The sequence below is a fragment of the Arachis hypogaea genome, chromosome 13 (assembly GCF_003086295.3).
Source record: "Arachis hypogaea cultivar Tifrunner chromosome 13, arahy.Tifrunner.gnm2.J5K5, whole genome shotgun sequence".
Classification (NCBI taxonomy): Eukaryota; Viridiplantae; Streptophyta; class Magnoliopsida; order Fabales; family Fabaceae; genus Arachis; species Arachis hypogaea.
Window position 1 is genome coordinate 121,256,230 of NC_092048.1, and position 15,690 is coordinate 121,271,919.

Consider the following 15,690-nt stretch of genomic DNA (forward strand, 5'->3'; position numbering starts at 1 on the left):
TGTTGTTTGACAGAGAGTAGAAGTTAATCCATATAAATTTATTAGTGTGGTCTTACTTGTTTAATTAGAACTTGAAAATTATTAGTAGGATCTATATCTCTATAAGAAGCCGCTTTTAATATTATAGAAAATCCACGACCATCACTGCTACTATCTCCAGAACTTAACTAATTCTAAATAAAAGGATTCTTGCCTAAACAAAGTAAGAAAAAGTACTACATGACTAAGATAGTTCTTATTATTCTTGCATATTCCCAAAAGGATATATATGAATGACTGAACGTGGTTCAAGTTCGTTCAGAGTTCAGACTTACGAGCCATACTTTTCTAGTTTTCTAGTTTTCTTTTAAAAGGTGACATACCACTGATTGGCTAATTACTATATAAAATTATTTGAGGCCAAGATGAACATCAATAGTGGCTGTAGTTTAGTGGTAAGAATTCCACGTTGTGGCCGTGGAGACCTGGGCTCGAATCCCAGCAGCCACAGTTCTTTTTAACCCCATCATTTCTTCGAAGAAAACACTTGTAGTATTCTGATTTCTGGAAACTTGCAGTTTGTTATTACTATACTACACTATTTCAATGCATTTTTTTTTTAATTTGGAATTCTTTCTTGAATTTATCATAGCTTAAAAAAAAAACAAAATATCAACATGTGTTCGTGGACTTGGTTGATGCTTGAATCAATACTGAAGTCTAACTAGAAATTTGGGGAAAGGGATAGACGGTTGTGGGGGAAAAAATCAGAACAAACCAAAAAAAGGCGTGGAAAAAATAAAAATAAAACAAAAAAGAAAACAGAAGATGAATTACCACTTTATGGAGAGAAACTCCCGCGGCATCGCATCAAATTAAATTCCATTGGAATCCATTAGGAATTAGGAATATTATACTAAGCATGACAAAACCATCATATGGAGAGAAACTCCTGCGATGATTAGGAATTAGGAATATTATACTAAGCATGACAAACAAGGAGCTTTCTAGAGTGATGAAAGAATATTTTGATCTTTAAAAGATCAGGATACATAATGAAATAGGCAATAATTTATGGATTCTCTTATAAATATGAATTTTATTATAAGAACGGTCGTGATAACAATGTGGATGACCATGATTTGGGTGGCTAACATTCTCAAGATTAAAACAGTTTTTAAGATAGAATCAAATAAATAAAAGTTGAAAATAAGAATCGTATACATATATAAATAGGGGTTCATATACGAGTAATGAGATATAAGCAATAAAACAAAAATCAATTCTCTCTCTTTCTTTATTTTCTAATTTATTGAATATTTCTTTTTCTTTTTATATATATATATATATATATATATATATATATATATATTACAACATATAATATTAGTAAATACATATATGAATTATTATTGAGCTAATTATATTAATACTATAGTCTTTTAATTTATTTATACATCTTTATTTTATATTTAGTATATCTTTTATTTATTTTACAACACGTTATCAGCACGAGACTCTGATCAAATTTTTAGGAAGACTCAGGTAATAAATTTTCATTATGTCAAAATTCTCTCATCTTGAATTCAATGCTCTTGATATATCTGAAAACAATTATTTATCATGGATATTAGATGCTGAAATCCATCTTGATTCAATGGATCTTGGAGATACCATTAAGGCTGAAAATAATGCATCGCAAAAGGATAAAGCCAAAGCCATGATTTTTCTTCGTCGTCATCTTGACGAAGGATTGAAAAATGAATATCTCACATTAAAAGATCCTGCAGATTTTTGGAAAGACCTTGAAGAAAGGTACAATCATAAAAAAACGGAGATATTTCCTCAAGCCCGATATGAATGGACGTACTTGCATCTACAGGATTTTAAATCCATAAATGAATATAATTCTGCAATGTTTCGAATCACCACACGAATAAAATTATGTGGGAAAAAGATAACTGATCATGATATGTTAGAGAAAACTTTCTCAACCTTCAATGCCTCGAATGTGCTCCTGCAGCAGCAGTATCGAGAAAAAGGGTTTAAAAAATATTCCGAGTTAATTTCTTACCTTCTTGTTGCTGAACGCAACAATGAGTTGCTCTTGAAAAATCATGAAGCGCGCCCAACTGGCGCCGCCCCATTTCCTGAAGTAAATGCGGCAAATTACCCTAAAAGAGGTAAATGGCAAGGTTTTAATAACAAGAAAAATTATGGAAGGAAAAGGAATTATATTTAAAAGAGAGGATCTCACCAGAAGTGGGATAAAGAAAGAAATATTGGACAAAATAAATCAACAAAGGATAAGTGTTTCCGTTGTGGTGGAAAGGGCCATTGGTCGCGTACCTGTCGTACCCCAAGGCACTTAGTCGATCTTTATCAAGCATCTTTGAAAAAAGATGACAAAGGAAAGGAGATGAATTTCATTTCAAATGATGTTGCTGAAAACTCCACCACTCATTATGATGTATTTGATTTCTTTGAGGACCCTAAAGGAAATATTGGTCATTTGATCAATGATGGAATAGTTTAATATGTGGGATTGTTAAGTATCCATGTAAATAAATAATATAAAGAACTTATTGTTAAGTTTTATTTTCTATATATTTAAGTTTCAAATGATGTATATAAATAATGAAATATTAATGTTTATGAATTTTGAAATTATTAAATGTGTCAAGTTTTAAAATAAAATTTTAGTATATGACATTATTTTTATGTACAGTGTTTCTTAGAGAAATAATTTCAATCAGGAAGTCCATTTGACTGTGCATGTATTGCTACTCATTTTATTATTATTTATCTTTGAAGAAAATGGCAAGGATATATAATGAAGATGTATGCCTTGCGGATAGTGCAAGTTCGCACACCATTTTCAAAAGTGATATATATTTTACCCATCTTGTGCCAAAAGAAGAATATGTTAATACTATTATTGGCTCAGGCAATGTGATTGAAGGCTCCGGAAGAGCTATAATTTTGTTTCCCAGAGGAACAAAATTCATAATAAATAATGCACTATTATCTACTAAGTCTCTGAGGAACTTATTGAGTTTCAAAGATATTTGCCGAAATGGATATCATGTTTAGACAATGAATAAGGAAAATCATGAGTATTTATGTATCACAACTCATGATTCAAATAAGAAAGTTATATTAGAAAAATTACCCTCACTTTCATCTGGGTTATATTATACCAAGATTAGTGCAATTGAATCACATGCCATTGTAAACCAGAAGTTTACTAGTCCAAATGAGTTCATAACTTGACACGACCGATTGAGTCATCCGGGAACAACCATGATGCGGAGAATTATTGAAAACTCCCATGGACATTCACTAAACAACCAGAAGATTCTTAAATCTTGTGAATTTTGTTGTGCCACATGTTCTCAAGGGAAGTTAATTTTAAGGCCATCACCAGTAAAGATTGGATTTGAGTCCCCTGAATTCCTAGAAAGGATTCAAGGTGATATATGTGGACCTATTTATCCACCATGTGGATCTTTTAGATATTTTATGGTCCTAATAGATGCATCTTCGAGATGGTCACATGTGTGCTTATGTCTTCTCGCAACCTGGCGTTTGCGAGATTACTGGCTCAAATTATTCGATTAAAAGCACAGTTTCCAGAAAATCCAATCAAAGCAATTCGTCTTGATAATGCTGGTGAATTTACTTCCCAAGCATTTGATGCTTATTGTATGACTAATGAAATAAATGTTGAACATCCAGTAGCTCATGTTCACATGCAAAATGGGTTAGCAGAATCACTTATTAAACGCCTCCAATTAATTGCTAGACCTTTACTTATGAGAACAAATATCCCAACCTTGGTTTGGGAGCATGCTATTTTACATGCCGCAGCACTTATTCGTTTGAGACCAACGAGTTACCATCAGTTCTCTCCTATGCAATTAGCTTTTGGCCAGCAGCCAAATGTTTCCCATTTAAGAATATTTGGATGTGCGATATATGTTCCCATTGCACCACCTAATCGCACCAAAATGGGACCTCAAAGAAAATTGGGGATATATGTTGGATATGATTTTCCCTCTATAGTGAGGTATCTTGAGATACAAACTGGAGATGTATTTAAAGCCCGGTTTGTAGATTGTCATTTTGATGAATCAAAATTTCCAACATTAGGAGGAGAGAATAGGCTTTCTGAAAAGGAACTTAATTGGAATGAATTATTGTTGATGCATTTAGATCCTCGATCAGGGCAATGTGAACTAGAAGTTCAAAAGATTATACATTTGCAAAGAATAGCAAATGAATTGCCTGATGCATTTTCCAATACAAAGAGAATAACCAAGTCTTATATACCAGCGGAAAATGCCCCAATTCGAATTGATGTCCCAGTTGGACAAATTGCCACCGAAGCAAATACACGCCAAAAGCGTGGCAGGCCTGTCGGTTCCAAAGACAAAAATCCTCGAAAGCGAAAAGAGGTAAATACTATTCCTATTGAAAAAGACATAGTAGAGACACCTGCAGTTATCCAAAATTCTGATATAGTTTTAACGCCAGAAGACGTTCAGGTACCTGAAAATTATGAAAATGACGAGATCTCGATAAATTATGTCTTTACAAGAGAGAAATAGGACCAAAATAAGACAATTATCAATAAAATATTTGCATATAATGTGGCATTAAATATCATACAAGAAAGTAAGAATCTTGAGCCAAGATCAGTCAAAGAATGTCAACAAAGAAATGATTGGCCAAAATGGGAAGAAGCCATGAAGGCTGAATTAGACTCACTTGCAAAACGTGAAGTCTTTGGACCTGTAGTCCGTACACCAGAAGATGTAAAACCTGTTGGATACAGGTGGGTATTTGTGAGAAAACGAAATGAGAAAAATGAAGTTTTGCGCTACAAAACTTGACTTGTGGCACAAGGTTTTTCACAAAGGCCTGGTATAGATTATGAAGAAATGTATTTCCCTGTAGTGGATGCGATAACATTGCGTTATTTGGTCAGTTTATCTGCATATCATAAACTGCATATGCATTTAATGGATGTGGTAACAGCCTATTTATACGGCTCATTAGATCGGGATATCTATATGAAAGTCCCTGAAGGACTAAAGATATCTAAACCATCCAATGAACATTCGCAAGGGTTATACTCAGTCAAATTGCAAAGATCTTTATATGGCCTGAAGCAATCTGGACGAATATGGTATAATCGTCTTACTGAGTATCTGGCAAAAAATGGATTCAAAAATGATGATATCTATCCATGTGTTTTCATAAAGAAATCTGCATCTGGATTCATTATAATTGTTGTGTACGTTGATGATTTAAATATCATTGGAACTCTTGAAAAGATTCCAAAAATTATAAAAACTCTAAGAGAAGAGTTTGAGATGAAAGATCTTGGAAAGACTAAATTTTGTCTCGGCCTGCAGATCAAGCATACAAAAAATGGAATCTTTATTCATCAAACAACATACACAGAAAAGATCTTGAAAAGATTTTATATGGATAACTCACATCCGCTAAGTACCCCAATGATCGTAAGATCTTTGGATGTGGAAAAGGATCAATTCCGTCCTAAAGAAGAAAATGAAGATATCCTTGGTCCTGAAGTACCATATCTTAGTGCCATTGGAGGCTAATGTATCTTGCTAACAATACACGACCCGATATATCATTTGCTGTGAATTTACTAGCAAGATATAGTTCATCTCCAACTAGAAGACATTGGAGTGGAATCAAACAAATATTTCGATATCTTCATGGAACGGTTGATATGGGATTGTTTTATCCCTATGGATCTAAGTCACAACTACTTGGCGATGCAGATGCCAGATACTTGTCTGATCCACATAAAGGGAGGTCTCAAACAGGATACATGTTTACATATGGTGGAACAGCTATATCATGGAGGTCCACGAAACAGACAATTGCAGCAACATCCTCTAATCATGCTGAAATACTAGCGATTCATGAAGCAAGTCGCGAGTGTTTTTGGCTCAGAAGTTTGATCCAATATATTCTGTCATCATGTGGACTAATTAATCATAAGATAGCTCCAACTATCCTGTTTGAAGATAATACAGCATGCATTGCTCAACTTAAAGGTGGATACATCAAAGGTGATAGGACCAAGCATATTTCTCCCAAATTCTTCTTCGCTCATGATCTTCAAAATCAAGGGACAATTGATGTCCAACAGATCCACTCAAGTGACAATCTGACAGATTTATTTACAAAGTCACTCACAAAATCCTCCTTTAAAAGATTGGTACATGAGATTGGGATGCGCCGATTTCGAGATATCAACTGATGTCAACAAGAGGGGGAGACTGTACTCTTTTTTCCTTGGTCAGGTTTTTTTCCATTGGTTTTTCTTGACAAGGTTTTTAATGAGGCAGTCCCCATCACTAAAGGATATTGTACTCTTTTTCCTTCACTAAGATTTTTTTCCCACTGGGTTTTTCTTTAGTAAGGTTTTAACGAGGCAATAATCCTAAATGGTCATCCAAGGGGGAGTGTTGTGATAACAATGCGGATGACCATGACTTGGGTGGCCAACTTTCTCAAGATTGAAACAGTTTTCAAGATAGAATCAAATAAATGAAAGTTGAAAATAAGAATCTCATACATGTATAAATATGGGTTCATATACGAGGCATGAGATATAAGCAATAAAATAAAAATCAATTATCTCTCTTTCTTTACTTTCCAATTTACTGAATACTTCTTTTTCTCTTTATATATATATATATATATATATATATATATATATATATATATATATATATATATATATATATATATATATATATATATATATATATATATATATTCATTACAACATATAATAATAGTAAATACATATATGGATTATTATTGAGCTAATTATATTAATACTAGAGTCTTCTATTTATATATCTTTATTTTATATTTAGTATATCTTTTATTTATTTTACAACAATAACTAATTTAGTCACTATTTATACTCGACGATTTTGCTTTAACGTTGTCAACGACGATGGTATTGTTGGGAAAGATTTCTCCGTCGACAGACTCCTTAACTTCTTTGGATACCAACGAGAAAAAAGACAGTATAACACCCTAACTATCAAAGCTTACGCTTCTGGCTGCGCAATTCTAATAGCTCTGGTGTTACGACAACTCTCAGAGTATTTAATACATAAATATGAGCCTGTTAAAAACTTTAAACCGTCTTACCGCTCCATAACACTTTTTGATAGGCAACATACCTCCATACATGCAATACAAATTACAATACTCACAAAGAATACTTATAAATACTTATTATTAATTTACAAGTATTTCATATCAAAATCCTATCCCTCTTACAGAACTTGCAAAATTAAAGGCGAGAAAAACATAAAAACTAAAACAATCCAAAATATCGTCTAAACAGAAAAGAAATAAGCCCTTCCGAACTTCGTCGTCCATAACCTGAAAAGAGAAAAGACCTGTAGGGGAGTGAGAACATCGTCCTCGAAAGGGTTCTCAGTAGAGGGTTTTTGAGAATTACTATAATAGGATACGTGAAAATAAAACCATTACAGTGATTAATAACCGCCTTATGTATACTTTCAAAACCCGATGATTTACCATTAAAATCTGAAATCTTTTCAGAAAGAGGAAACTATTATTTCTTCAAAAATTCAAAAGCATTTCAAAAGGTTTTTCCTAGACAGTATGAATGACCAACCTGATCCAAGCATAGGTTCATTAAGTCTATTCTGAACCAGTTTAGTTTTTCATACTTTTCTAAACTAGAAACACCAACCAAACATGGCCTTCGGCCCACCTCATAATCAACCATGGCCCTAGGCCCAAACAATCCAAACAACACCCAATCCACCACAATCCAACAGAGTTTCTGTCGCAAACACAAGTAGGAAAGCTCAGGCATAAACAAGTAGTTACTTCAAGTAGAACAATTAGCAGTTAAACACAATTAATCACAAAGGCATTCCAAGTACAATATGCACACCCAAACAATGTCACATAGATGCATATGATGAATGCCTGTCCTAGTGGCTGATGAGTCTCATCTGCCAGTTATAAAGCCAACCCGACAAGTCTTGGTAGCTAACCATTAGACTGTCCCTCTGTCGTGCAGCCGCAACTCGAGTTATTCACAATCATAATCATAATCATACAACACCCACACTGGTGTTTATCCACGGGGGTGAGCTCATCCGGAACTTTCACAGTGTCCGACCACACTTACGACATAGGGTCAGCAGAGTATCGAGTCTCAACCTGGAGCACGTGGTGGCTAGGCACTGCTTTTACCCAGGGAAACTCGTATCTTAGATAATTAGAAGAGCAACAATCACTTTATCAACTCAATAATCATCCATATTCATACTCATCCATCCGGCTCATAACATATTTCACAATCAGCCATAATTCATTATCATATACAGCCATTCTGGCTCATAACATATTCCACAATCAGCCATAATTCATTATAATATACAGTCATTCCGGCTCATAACATAATAGCACTTCCACCATCGAACATCATAAGACTCATAAAATCATCATTCAAGCCATAAATCACTTTTTCTCAAAGTCACTTTACTTTGAAGTCAAAAATCAATTCTTTCCAGCCTTGGCTTTAAAATCCCCATTCCTCAAATCATTTCAAGCTCATAAGCCACTTTTCCTCAAACATAAATTTTCCTTTTTTAAAACATGATTACTGAGCACGTGGTGGCTAGCCACTTCTCCTCAAACGTAAAATTTCTCTTTCTAAAAGTAAAGCCACTGTCCACAATATTTTTCCGAACATTTCAGAAACCACGCCAAATCAAAAGCCCTTTCCGAGAGATTCAAAATCATTCATTCTTAAACAGGATTCAGTAACAAAAGTTCTTCAGCAGAGCCTCAAGTCTTTAGGGGAGACTAACATAACTCATTTCCTCAAATTTGTTTAAAATCTTTAAAACCTTAGCTTCCTGATTTGAGTAATAAAAATAGAATCTAAGCCAAACCGAGTCATGTAATCGATTACTCCTTTCAAAACCATTTCTTTTACTTAAACAAAACTAACTTCAATTCCATGATTAAATCTAAAGCGTTTCAAACAGCTCAAAAATTGTTTTAGTCTTGCAAAAATTCAGAATTCAAAGAGTACTTAAAAATTTTCCTAAAACATTGAAAAATGAGACTTGTCAATAGACATTCAAGTTCTTTCAAAGTCACTGAAACTCCTCCAATTGAAACCCTCAAGTCAAATTCAAAGACATAAACCCTTTTCACATTTAAAACAGCCTTAGAATATAAGTTTCATCTAAATAACTTGCTCCCAAAAGAGATACAATGCTTTTCTTAAGAAACAAGACTAAATCATAATTTTCTGTTTAATAATTCATTTCAAAAGCATAAGTCATCCCTTTCTTAAATACTCCAAATAAAATAGTAGAAGTCTTTAACTCATAGTTTTCCAAATGACATTTCAATAAAGTCTCAGATTCTATCGGAATTTCGATAGTACCTCCCCTAAAACTTGGACCTTGCCACCCTTTCCGGGTCCTAACTACACCATTCTGCAACCCTCTTTAATGGGTTCAAAACCAAATTAGTTCAAAAATTAAGTTGGTTCCGAAGGTACATCATTTTCAGATTTCAGGAACACCGATTCAACTAAAATCAACTTCCAACAGGATAAACTCGATTTCAAAGCTTTTACAAAATAACTTTAAAGAAGCATTTCAAGAACAGTTTGTTTCACAAAACCGAACAATAATCCAGCCAAACAAGCATTCATACTCATCCAAGACAACCAACAATACATAAGACTTATACAATCACTCAAAGATACATTTTCTCACATCAATATCCATATATAATAATTCCAATTCGTAAAGTGTAGTTTTCTAAAAAGGCCCCTACCTCAATATGCAAAACCATAGCCCAAACGCCTCACAGAGTTCCTTTCGCCTCAACCCGAATAGACGGAAACCAAAACCTCGGCTCCGCTTGCTCTCTCAAAAGCAGAAACAGCTTCAAACGCCGCAAGCAAACTCAGATTCTAACTCCTAAAACCATTAACATCACAAATACTTTATTACACGGAACAGAACACTAATGCAGGGCTTTTGTAACAGAAATACTTACTGAACTAGCGAAACAAAATAGCGGCGGGCTCTGAACCAGTTTGGCAGCGGCCCCGACAGCCACCTCAAGTGGCAGCGGCGACCGGACTCTGGCGATGGTGACTGAAACCCACATACAGAGACGATAAGATTTTCAAAATCTTGAATGAATGAAAACTAAACTCAAAAACCCATATCGGCAAAGTTTTCCGGAGATGGCAGCGGGTTTTCGGGCGGCAAAAGTGGCGGTGGTTGGCGCAGGTCTCCCCTCTCTCTCCCCTGCTCCCGTGCTTTCTGTCTCTCTTACTCTGTGCAACCCGACGGCCTCCTTCTCAATGGCACGGCGGCGGCAGGGACGACTGGGAGATACGACGACGTCTTCTTCTCACCAGCGGCAAACCCTCGGTGGCGACGCACGAAACTCCTTTAGCGGTGACAATGCGTGGCTTGACGACGACAAACCCTAGTAGCAGCGGCGGTAGGAGTGGCTTCAACAGTAGCACCCAGGCGCGGCAACGGCGCGGTGGCGATGCAGCAGAGGCTCCCTCCTCCACTGACTCTCGCACGGCTTTTCCTTCTTCCCTGAACGGCATCGATGGTGTCCTTCTTTCTCAGCGACAAAGACGGCGGCTCCAAGCCTGCGACTCTCTCACTCGCAAGCCATCTCTCTTTGTCGACGTTAGTGGCAGCAGCGCGATGGGTTCGACGGCGGGGCGTGGTGGCACGGCGGCGAGGCGTGGTGGCGACGCCCTTCCTCCCTCCAAACCTCCCTTCCCCGTTTCCCGTTCTCCTTGCTTCCCTCTTTCTTTCTTTCTTTTACTTTTTTTTTTCTGATGTGTTTGCTGAAGGGAAAGAAGGGTTGCGGCTAGGGTTTCATTTGGACAAAAGAGAAAATGTGGGTTCAATTAGGGTTGGAGTTTGTGTATGGAAATTGAGAATTTTGAGGTTTAATTTGAAACTAATTGAATCTTTAAAATTATTCTAAAATATTATTCGTTGTATCAAAATACTATTTGGTTTTCACTCAAACACTCTAATTGAAAATATAATACAATATAATTAATTTTCTTTATTAACAAAACTTAAAGTATTTAATTATAAAGATATTATCATATAAAAATTTTGTTATTTCACAACTACTAATTTTATATTTTAAATATGGGAATTAATTCAATAATTAGAAAATTAGATAAAATTCTAATTTAAATATCCAAACATCATTATTTTTAAATCTTTAAGACGTTAAATAGTAAATAGAAAAATAATCCAAGATTATAGAGTTTGGATAAAAATCTTAATTTATTTCAAATTCAATTAAACAAAACTACCTTTAATTATCTTCAATAAAATAATTTATGAACCTAAAACTGTAAATAAATATATATAATTTAAAATTAATTTGTAATAACTTTTCAAAAGTTCTAGATCTTACAGACAGCACTTCAAAAAATTTTCTACTAGATCGTATAAAAAATGACATCAACTCTAATTCCTACTTCTACCACCACCGTGGACCCCAACTCCATTTTTGCCAGCGAATTGTCCTTTTTTCTGAGTCCACTAATAATACTTTTATCTTCTCTTTTTTAAGTTACTCTTTTTAATGAATTCTCTTTTTGAAATTCTTCGTCAATAATAATCCAATTCCATTGGTGAGTTATAGCCTGCACCGGTCCAAATGAGGAGATTGGTGCACCTGTCACCTCTGACACAAGTTTCTGCTTTGGTGGCAGGTCTTTTTGTATTTTACAAGATTGGCTATATAGTTTTGTATATTGTGTTATGACCCCTCAATTTATACATGTTTGCATTCTAACTCCCTGTATGAATGAGCTGTTGACTGAGTTTTAGCCCATTTGGTAGAGCGAGGAGATGAAGAGGGGCTGCCATTAACTCCACAGCTCAAGTGACGGCGAAGCCCTAGAGTTTTGGCAAACTTGGTAGGACAGAGCATGGTAGAGTTTTGGCAATTTTTGTTTATAGAGTATTCTGTCTGATGTAATCTGATGTTAATCCGTGAACGCCATTTCTGCGCAGGACTGCATAGAGGGAGAATCCGCGGCGGAGGAATGTTACCGGCCATTGTCTGCTGAAGAAAAGGGAGGCAATGGAAGCAATGCCTTCGGCCCAGGTGGCGACAAATTCGGTGATGAAGTTGAGGATGGGGAATTAGGGGTGGAGTCGGATGCAGAGGAGAATTTCACGGATAGCTTCTTTAACAACTGGGAAGAGAGAGCAGTGGACGACATTGCAGAGCTGGGGTGTATAAATTTCAAGGAAATAACTGCAAAGGAGATTATGATGTGTCATTTTCCGGATCGATCGGTGGCATTCTTGTTTTACAGTTTGTATGCGAAGATGAATGGTTTCGCTGTGAGCAGAATAAGATTCGGCAAAATGTGAGGAATGAGGTTACTCAACAAGAATTTGTATGTTTCCGGCAAGGGTTCAGAGGAATGGGGTCTGTTAACGACGGCAGGCGATGGAAACGTGAGCCAAAGGTGGAGACCAGATGCGGCTGTAAGGCAGAGATGCGCGTCCACGTGCACTCCGATAGTGGTAGATGGATAATATCATACTTTCAGGACGTTCACAACCATGAGTTGCTGGACGATAGACTGACTTTCATGCTACCGTGCCATAGGAAAATGGATGCAGCCGCCATGGAACAAATGAATATGATGCTTAGAGTTGGGATTAAAACGCCACATATTTATTCATCTTTTGTGCAGACTGCCGGGGGATTCCAAAACCTTCCGTTTCTAAAGAGGGATATGTATAACCAGATAGGGAAGCAACGGAGGCTCATTGGCGGGGATGCGACGGCTTGCCGGAAGTTCCTGGAATCAATGGCACAGGCTAATCCTGGAATGTTTGTGCATTATTTGGCGGACATGGATGGTTGTTTATCCACCTATTTTGGTCGGATAATTGCAGTCAGCTGGATTATAGTTTGTTTGGGGATGTCGTGGTATTTGATGCGACATATCGGAAGAATAAGTATATGTGTCCACTGGTTGTGTTTTCTGGAATGAATCACCATAACCAGACAATTGTGTTTGCCGCTGCGCTAGTTGCAAATGAGAATGAGCAGACTTACACCTGGTTGCTGCAACAGTTCCTAGATGCCATGAAGGGTAAAGCACCTGGGTGTGTGATAATAGATGGGCATGGAGCGATGAAAAAGGCAATCGATGCGGTGTTTCCTGGGGCCTATCACCGTTTGTGTGCGTGGCATCTGCTGAGGAATGCCACTTCTAACCTAAGCAACCCCAGATTTACTTCTGAATTTAAGAAATGCATGCTGTTCGATTATGAGGTGTGGGAGTTTGAAGATCATTAGCATTATATGGTGGATGCGCTTGGTCTGTCTGATAATCAATGGGTTTCTGACCTTTACTCTAGGAGAAGGATGTGGGCAACTGCACATATAAGGGGCAACTTATTTGGGGGTTTTCGTACAACATCAAGGTGTGAAGGATTGCACTCAATGCTGGGTAAATTTGTCCAGTCTCGTCATAATTTGAGGGACTTTGTTGAGCAGTTTATGCGTTGCATATCCCAAATGAGGTCCAGGGAAGTACATTCTGATCTGTTATCCGTGGTTGGGGAACCAGTGCTACAGAGTCCATTTCATGATTTGGAGAGGTCAGCTGCAAAGAAGCTCACAAGGGCAATTTTCTTCAACTTCAGGCCCATGCTTTTTCGTGCTTGCACACTGAAGGTACGAACACACACATGGAGCCAGACTTCTGATACATTCACTTTGTCTAGGTCAGCTAATGCGCGAGTGGGAAGTGAGTCACTATGCTGACAATAACAGTTTCAAGTGCTCTTGCTTGCGAATGGAGTCCCTTGGTATACCGTGTGATCACATTGTAGCAGTGCTGGTACATTTGGAGATGACTGACATACCAGACAGTCTTGTTCTGGATCGTTGGTCCAAGAGTGTTGGGATTCAATGATCACCTGCCGTAATTGGATGTTGAATGATCTATGCAGGGAAATGTGTGTTCTTACATGTCGTCACAAAGCTGAATTTGTTGACATGACGGATAAAGTTATTCATGAGATAGTGCGGCTGAAAGAGATTCAGGATTCTGGTGATGCAGGTGGTGTGAATGAAGTTGGGAAAGCTTCAACACTAGAGGGTTGTGTTAGGGATTCACAGTTGGTGCGGTGTCGAAAGAGGCAAAGAAAGGAAACGGTGAAGGGGGTGAAGAGGTGCGGTCTTTGTCGCCAGACAGGGATAATCGAGTATCCTGCCACTTAAATTCCAACAGCAGAATGAATACACAAGAGGGTGCATCATACTTTGGTGGTGAGGGCGAAGGTGAAACTGCACAATGGAGGATTCGTCTGAGGAGGAGGAGGTAACACTTTCTCAACAAATTTGTTTAGTCGCCCTTTTTCATTTAATGTATTGACCATTTATCGATTCGTAGTTCATGGCTAATCGATTCGTAGTTCATGGCTAACTGAATGTATCATTGTAGCTGGCATGGGACGATGCAGCGAACCTTGCCTTGGAGGGGGGCTATGATTCATAGGGCACAATTTAGTAACCGTTCCTGTGGTTAGTGCGCTCACAGCTCAATCCAGTGGGAACGTGGGTCTTCATATTAGGCAAAGGTTAGGTGATGCAGCAGGTGTTTTAGTTTCTTAGAAGATCATGCGTGTTGTTCTATGTTCGGACAAAAAATGGCTAGTTATAGAAAACTCTGTTTTGGACTGTTATACTTCCAAATTAACCATATTCAGGCCACTATATGACATTATTTTGTAACGCGCTATATTTAGATTGGAAATTATTCTAGAGCATCCATGGTGCTGTATGAATTGAAATTGCAAATTAGTCTAGAGCATCCATGGTGCTGTGTGAATTGAAATTGTAAAGTAATCTAAGGAACACTGATAATTTTAAAAGTACTTAGTTAAACGTCATAAGATTGTATCATGTACAAAAAGAGTTAAGTCTAGCAGTTGCAACACTTCAACAATCACAAGACATAAAGTTTTTGCCAAATCAAAAAAGGCAATCCAAAATAACGTCAGCTTTGTCATGAAACCAGTTGGATTCATTCATAATCAACAAATTGGACCAATAGCTCCACGTTCGGGTTGGTCCTGGAGATCTCAAACATGGCCAGCTTCTCCACAGTTATATTGCACTTGCACAAGAAATCCGCCCACCCTCCGCTGATGGTGCCACAATTGCACCTTCTATTGCCCCGTATCTGCCGTAGACGTCCCGGACAGAAATCTCCCCTACTCTCAGAGTGACCATCACGTCATCCCCGACGTTGTCTCTAAAGTGCGGCACATTTGGCTGGGCAAACAAAAAACGAGAATGAGATGTACTTAAAGGCATGTGTAACATAAATGCAATGTGCATGAAGTTAACCAGAATGAAATGGCAACTATTGATGATGGCATTATGAACAGTTAGCATGCAATTGGGTGCTTGTTTCCCTAAACAATGGAATTTAAGAACAACATACATTACCAACAAATTTCTGTAATGAATTTTAAGTCAACAACTGCTCCACCAGATAGCCAACCATTAACAATTAAGCAACAGTATAAGACATAAGATGTGGACCACGTA

General features: G+C 37.1%; 1 protein-coding gene and 1 non-coding gene across 2 annotated transcripts; both read left to right on the top strand.

Annotated features, from left to right (window-relative positions):
- Nucleotides 1-417: 417 nt before the first annotated feature.
- TRNAH-GUG (transfer RNA histidin (anticodon GUG)) lies at nucleotides 418-489 on the top strand. The gene has a single exon. It is a non-coding gene; the product is annotated as a tRNA-His (tRNA).
- Nucleotides 490-12,538: 12,049 nt separating this feature from the next.
- Nucleotides 12,539-13,425, top strand: LOC112735317 (protein FAR1-RELATED SEQUENCE 5-like). The gene is made up of 2 exons (XM_025784866.1): nucleotides 12,539-12,954; nucleotides 13,020-13,425. Exons 1-2 carry the CDS (start codon nucleotides 12,539-12,541, stop codon nucleotides 13,423-13,425), a joined length of 822 nt encoding a protein of 273 aa, XP_025640651.1.
- Nucleotides 13,426-15,690: the final 2,265 nt, after the last annotated feature.

Excerpts from the sequence above, each read along its gene's own strand:
- LOC112735317 (XM_025784866.1), top strand. The coding sequence starts at position 12,539 with ATGGGGTCTGTTAACGACGGCAGGCGATGGAAACGTGAGCCAAAGGTG. Across the intron at positions 12,955-13,019 it reads GCACAGGCTAATCCTGGAAT|TCAGCTGGATTATAGTTTGT; the intron begins GTTTGTGCATTA and ends GGATAATTGCAG.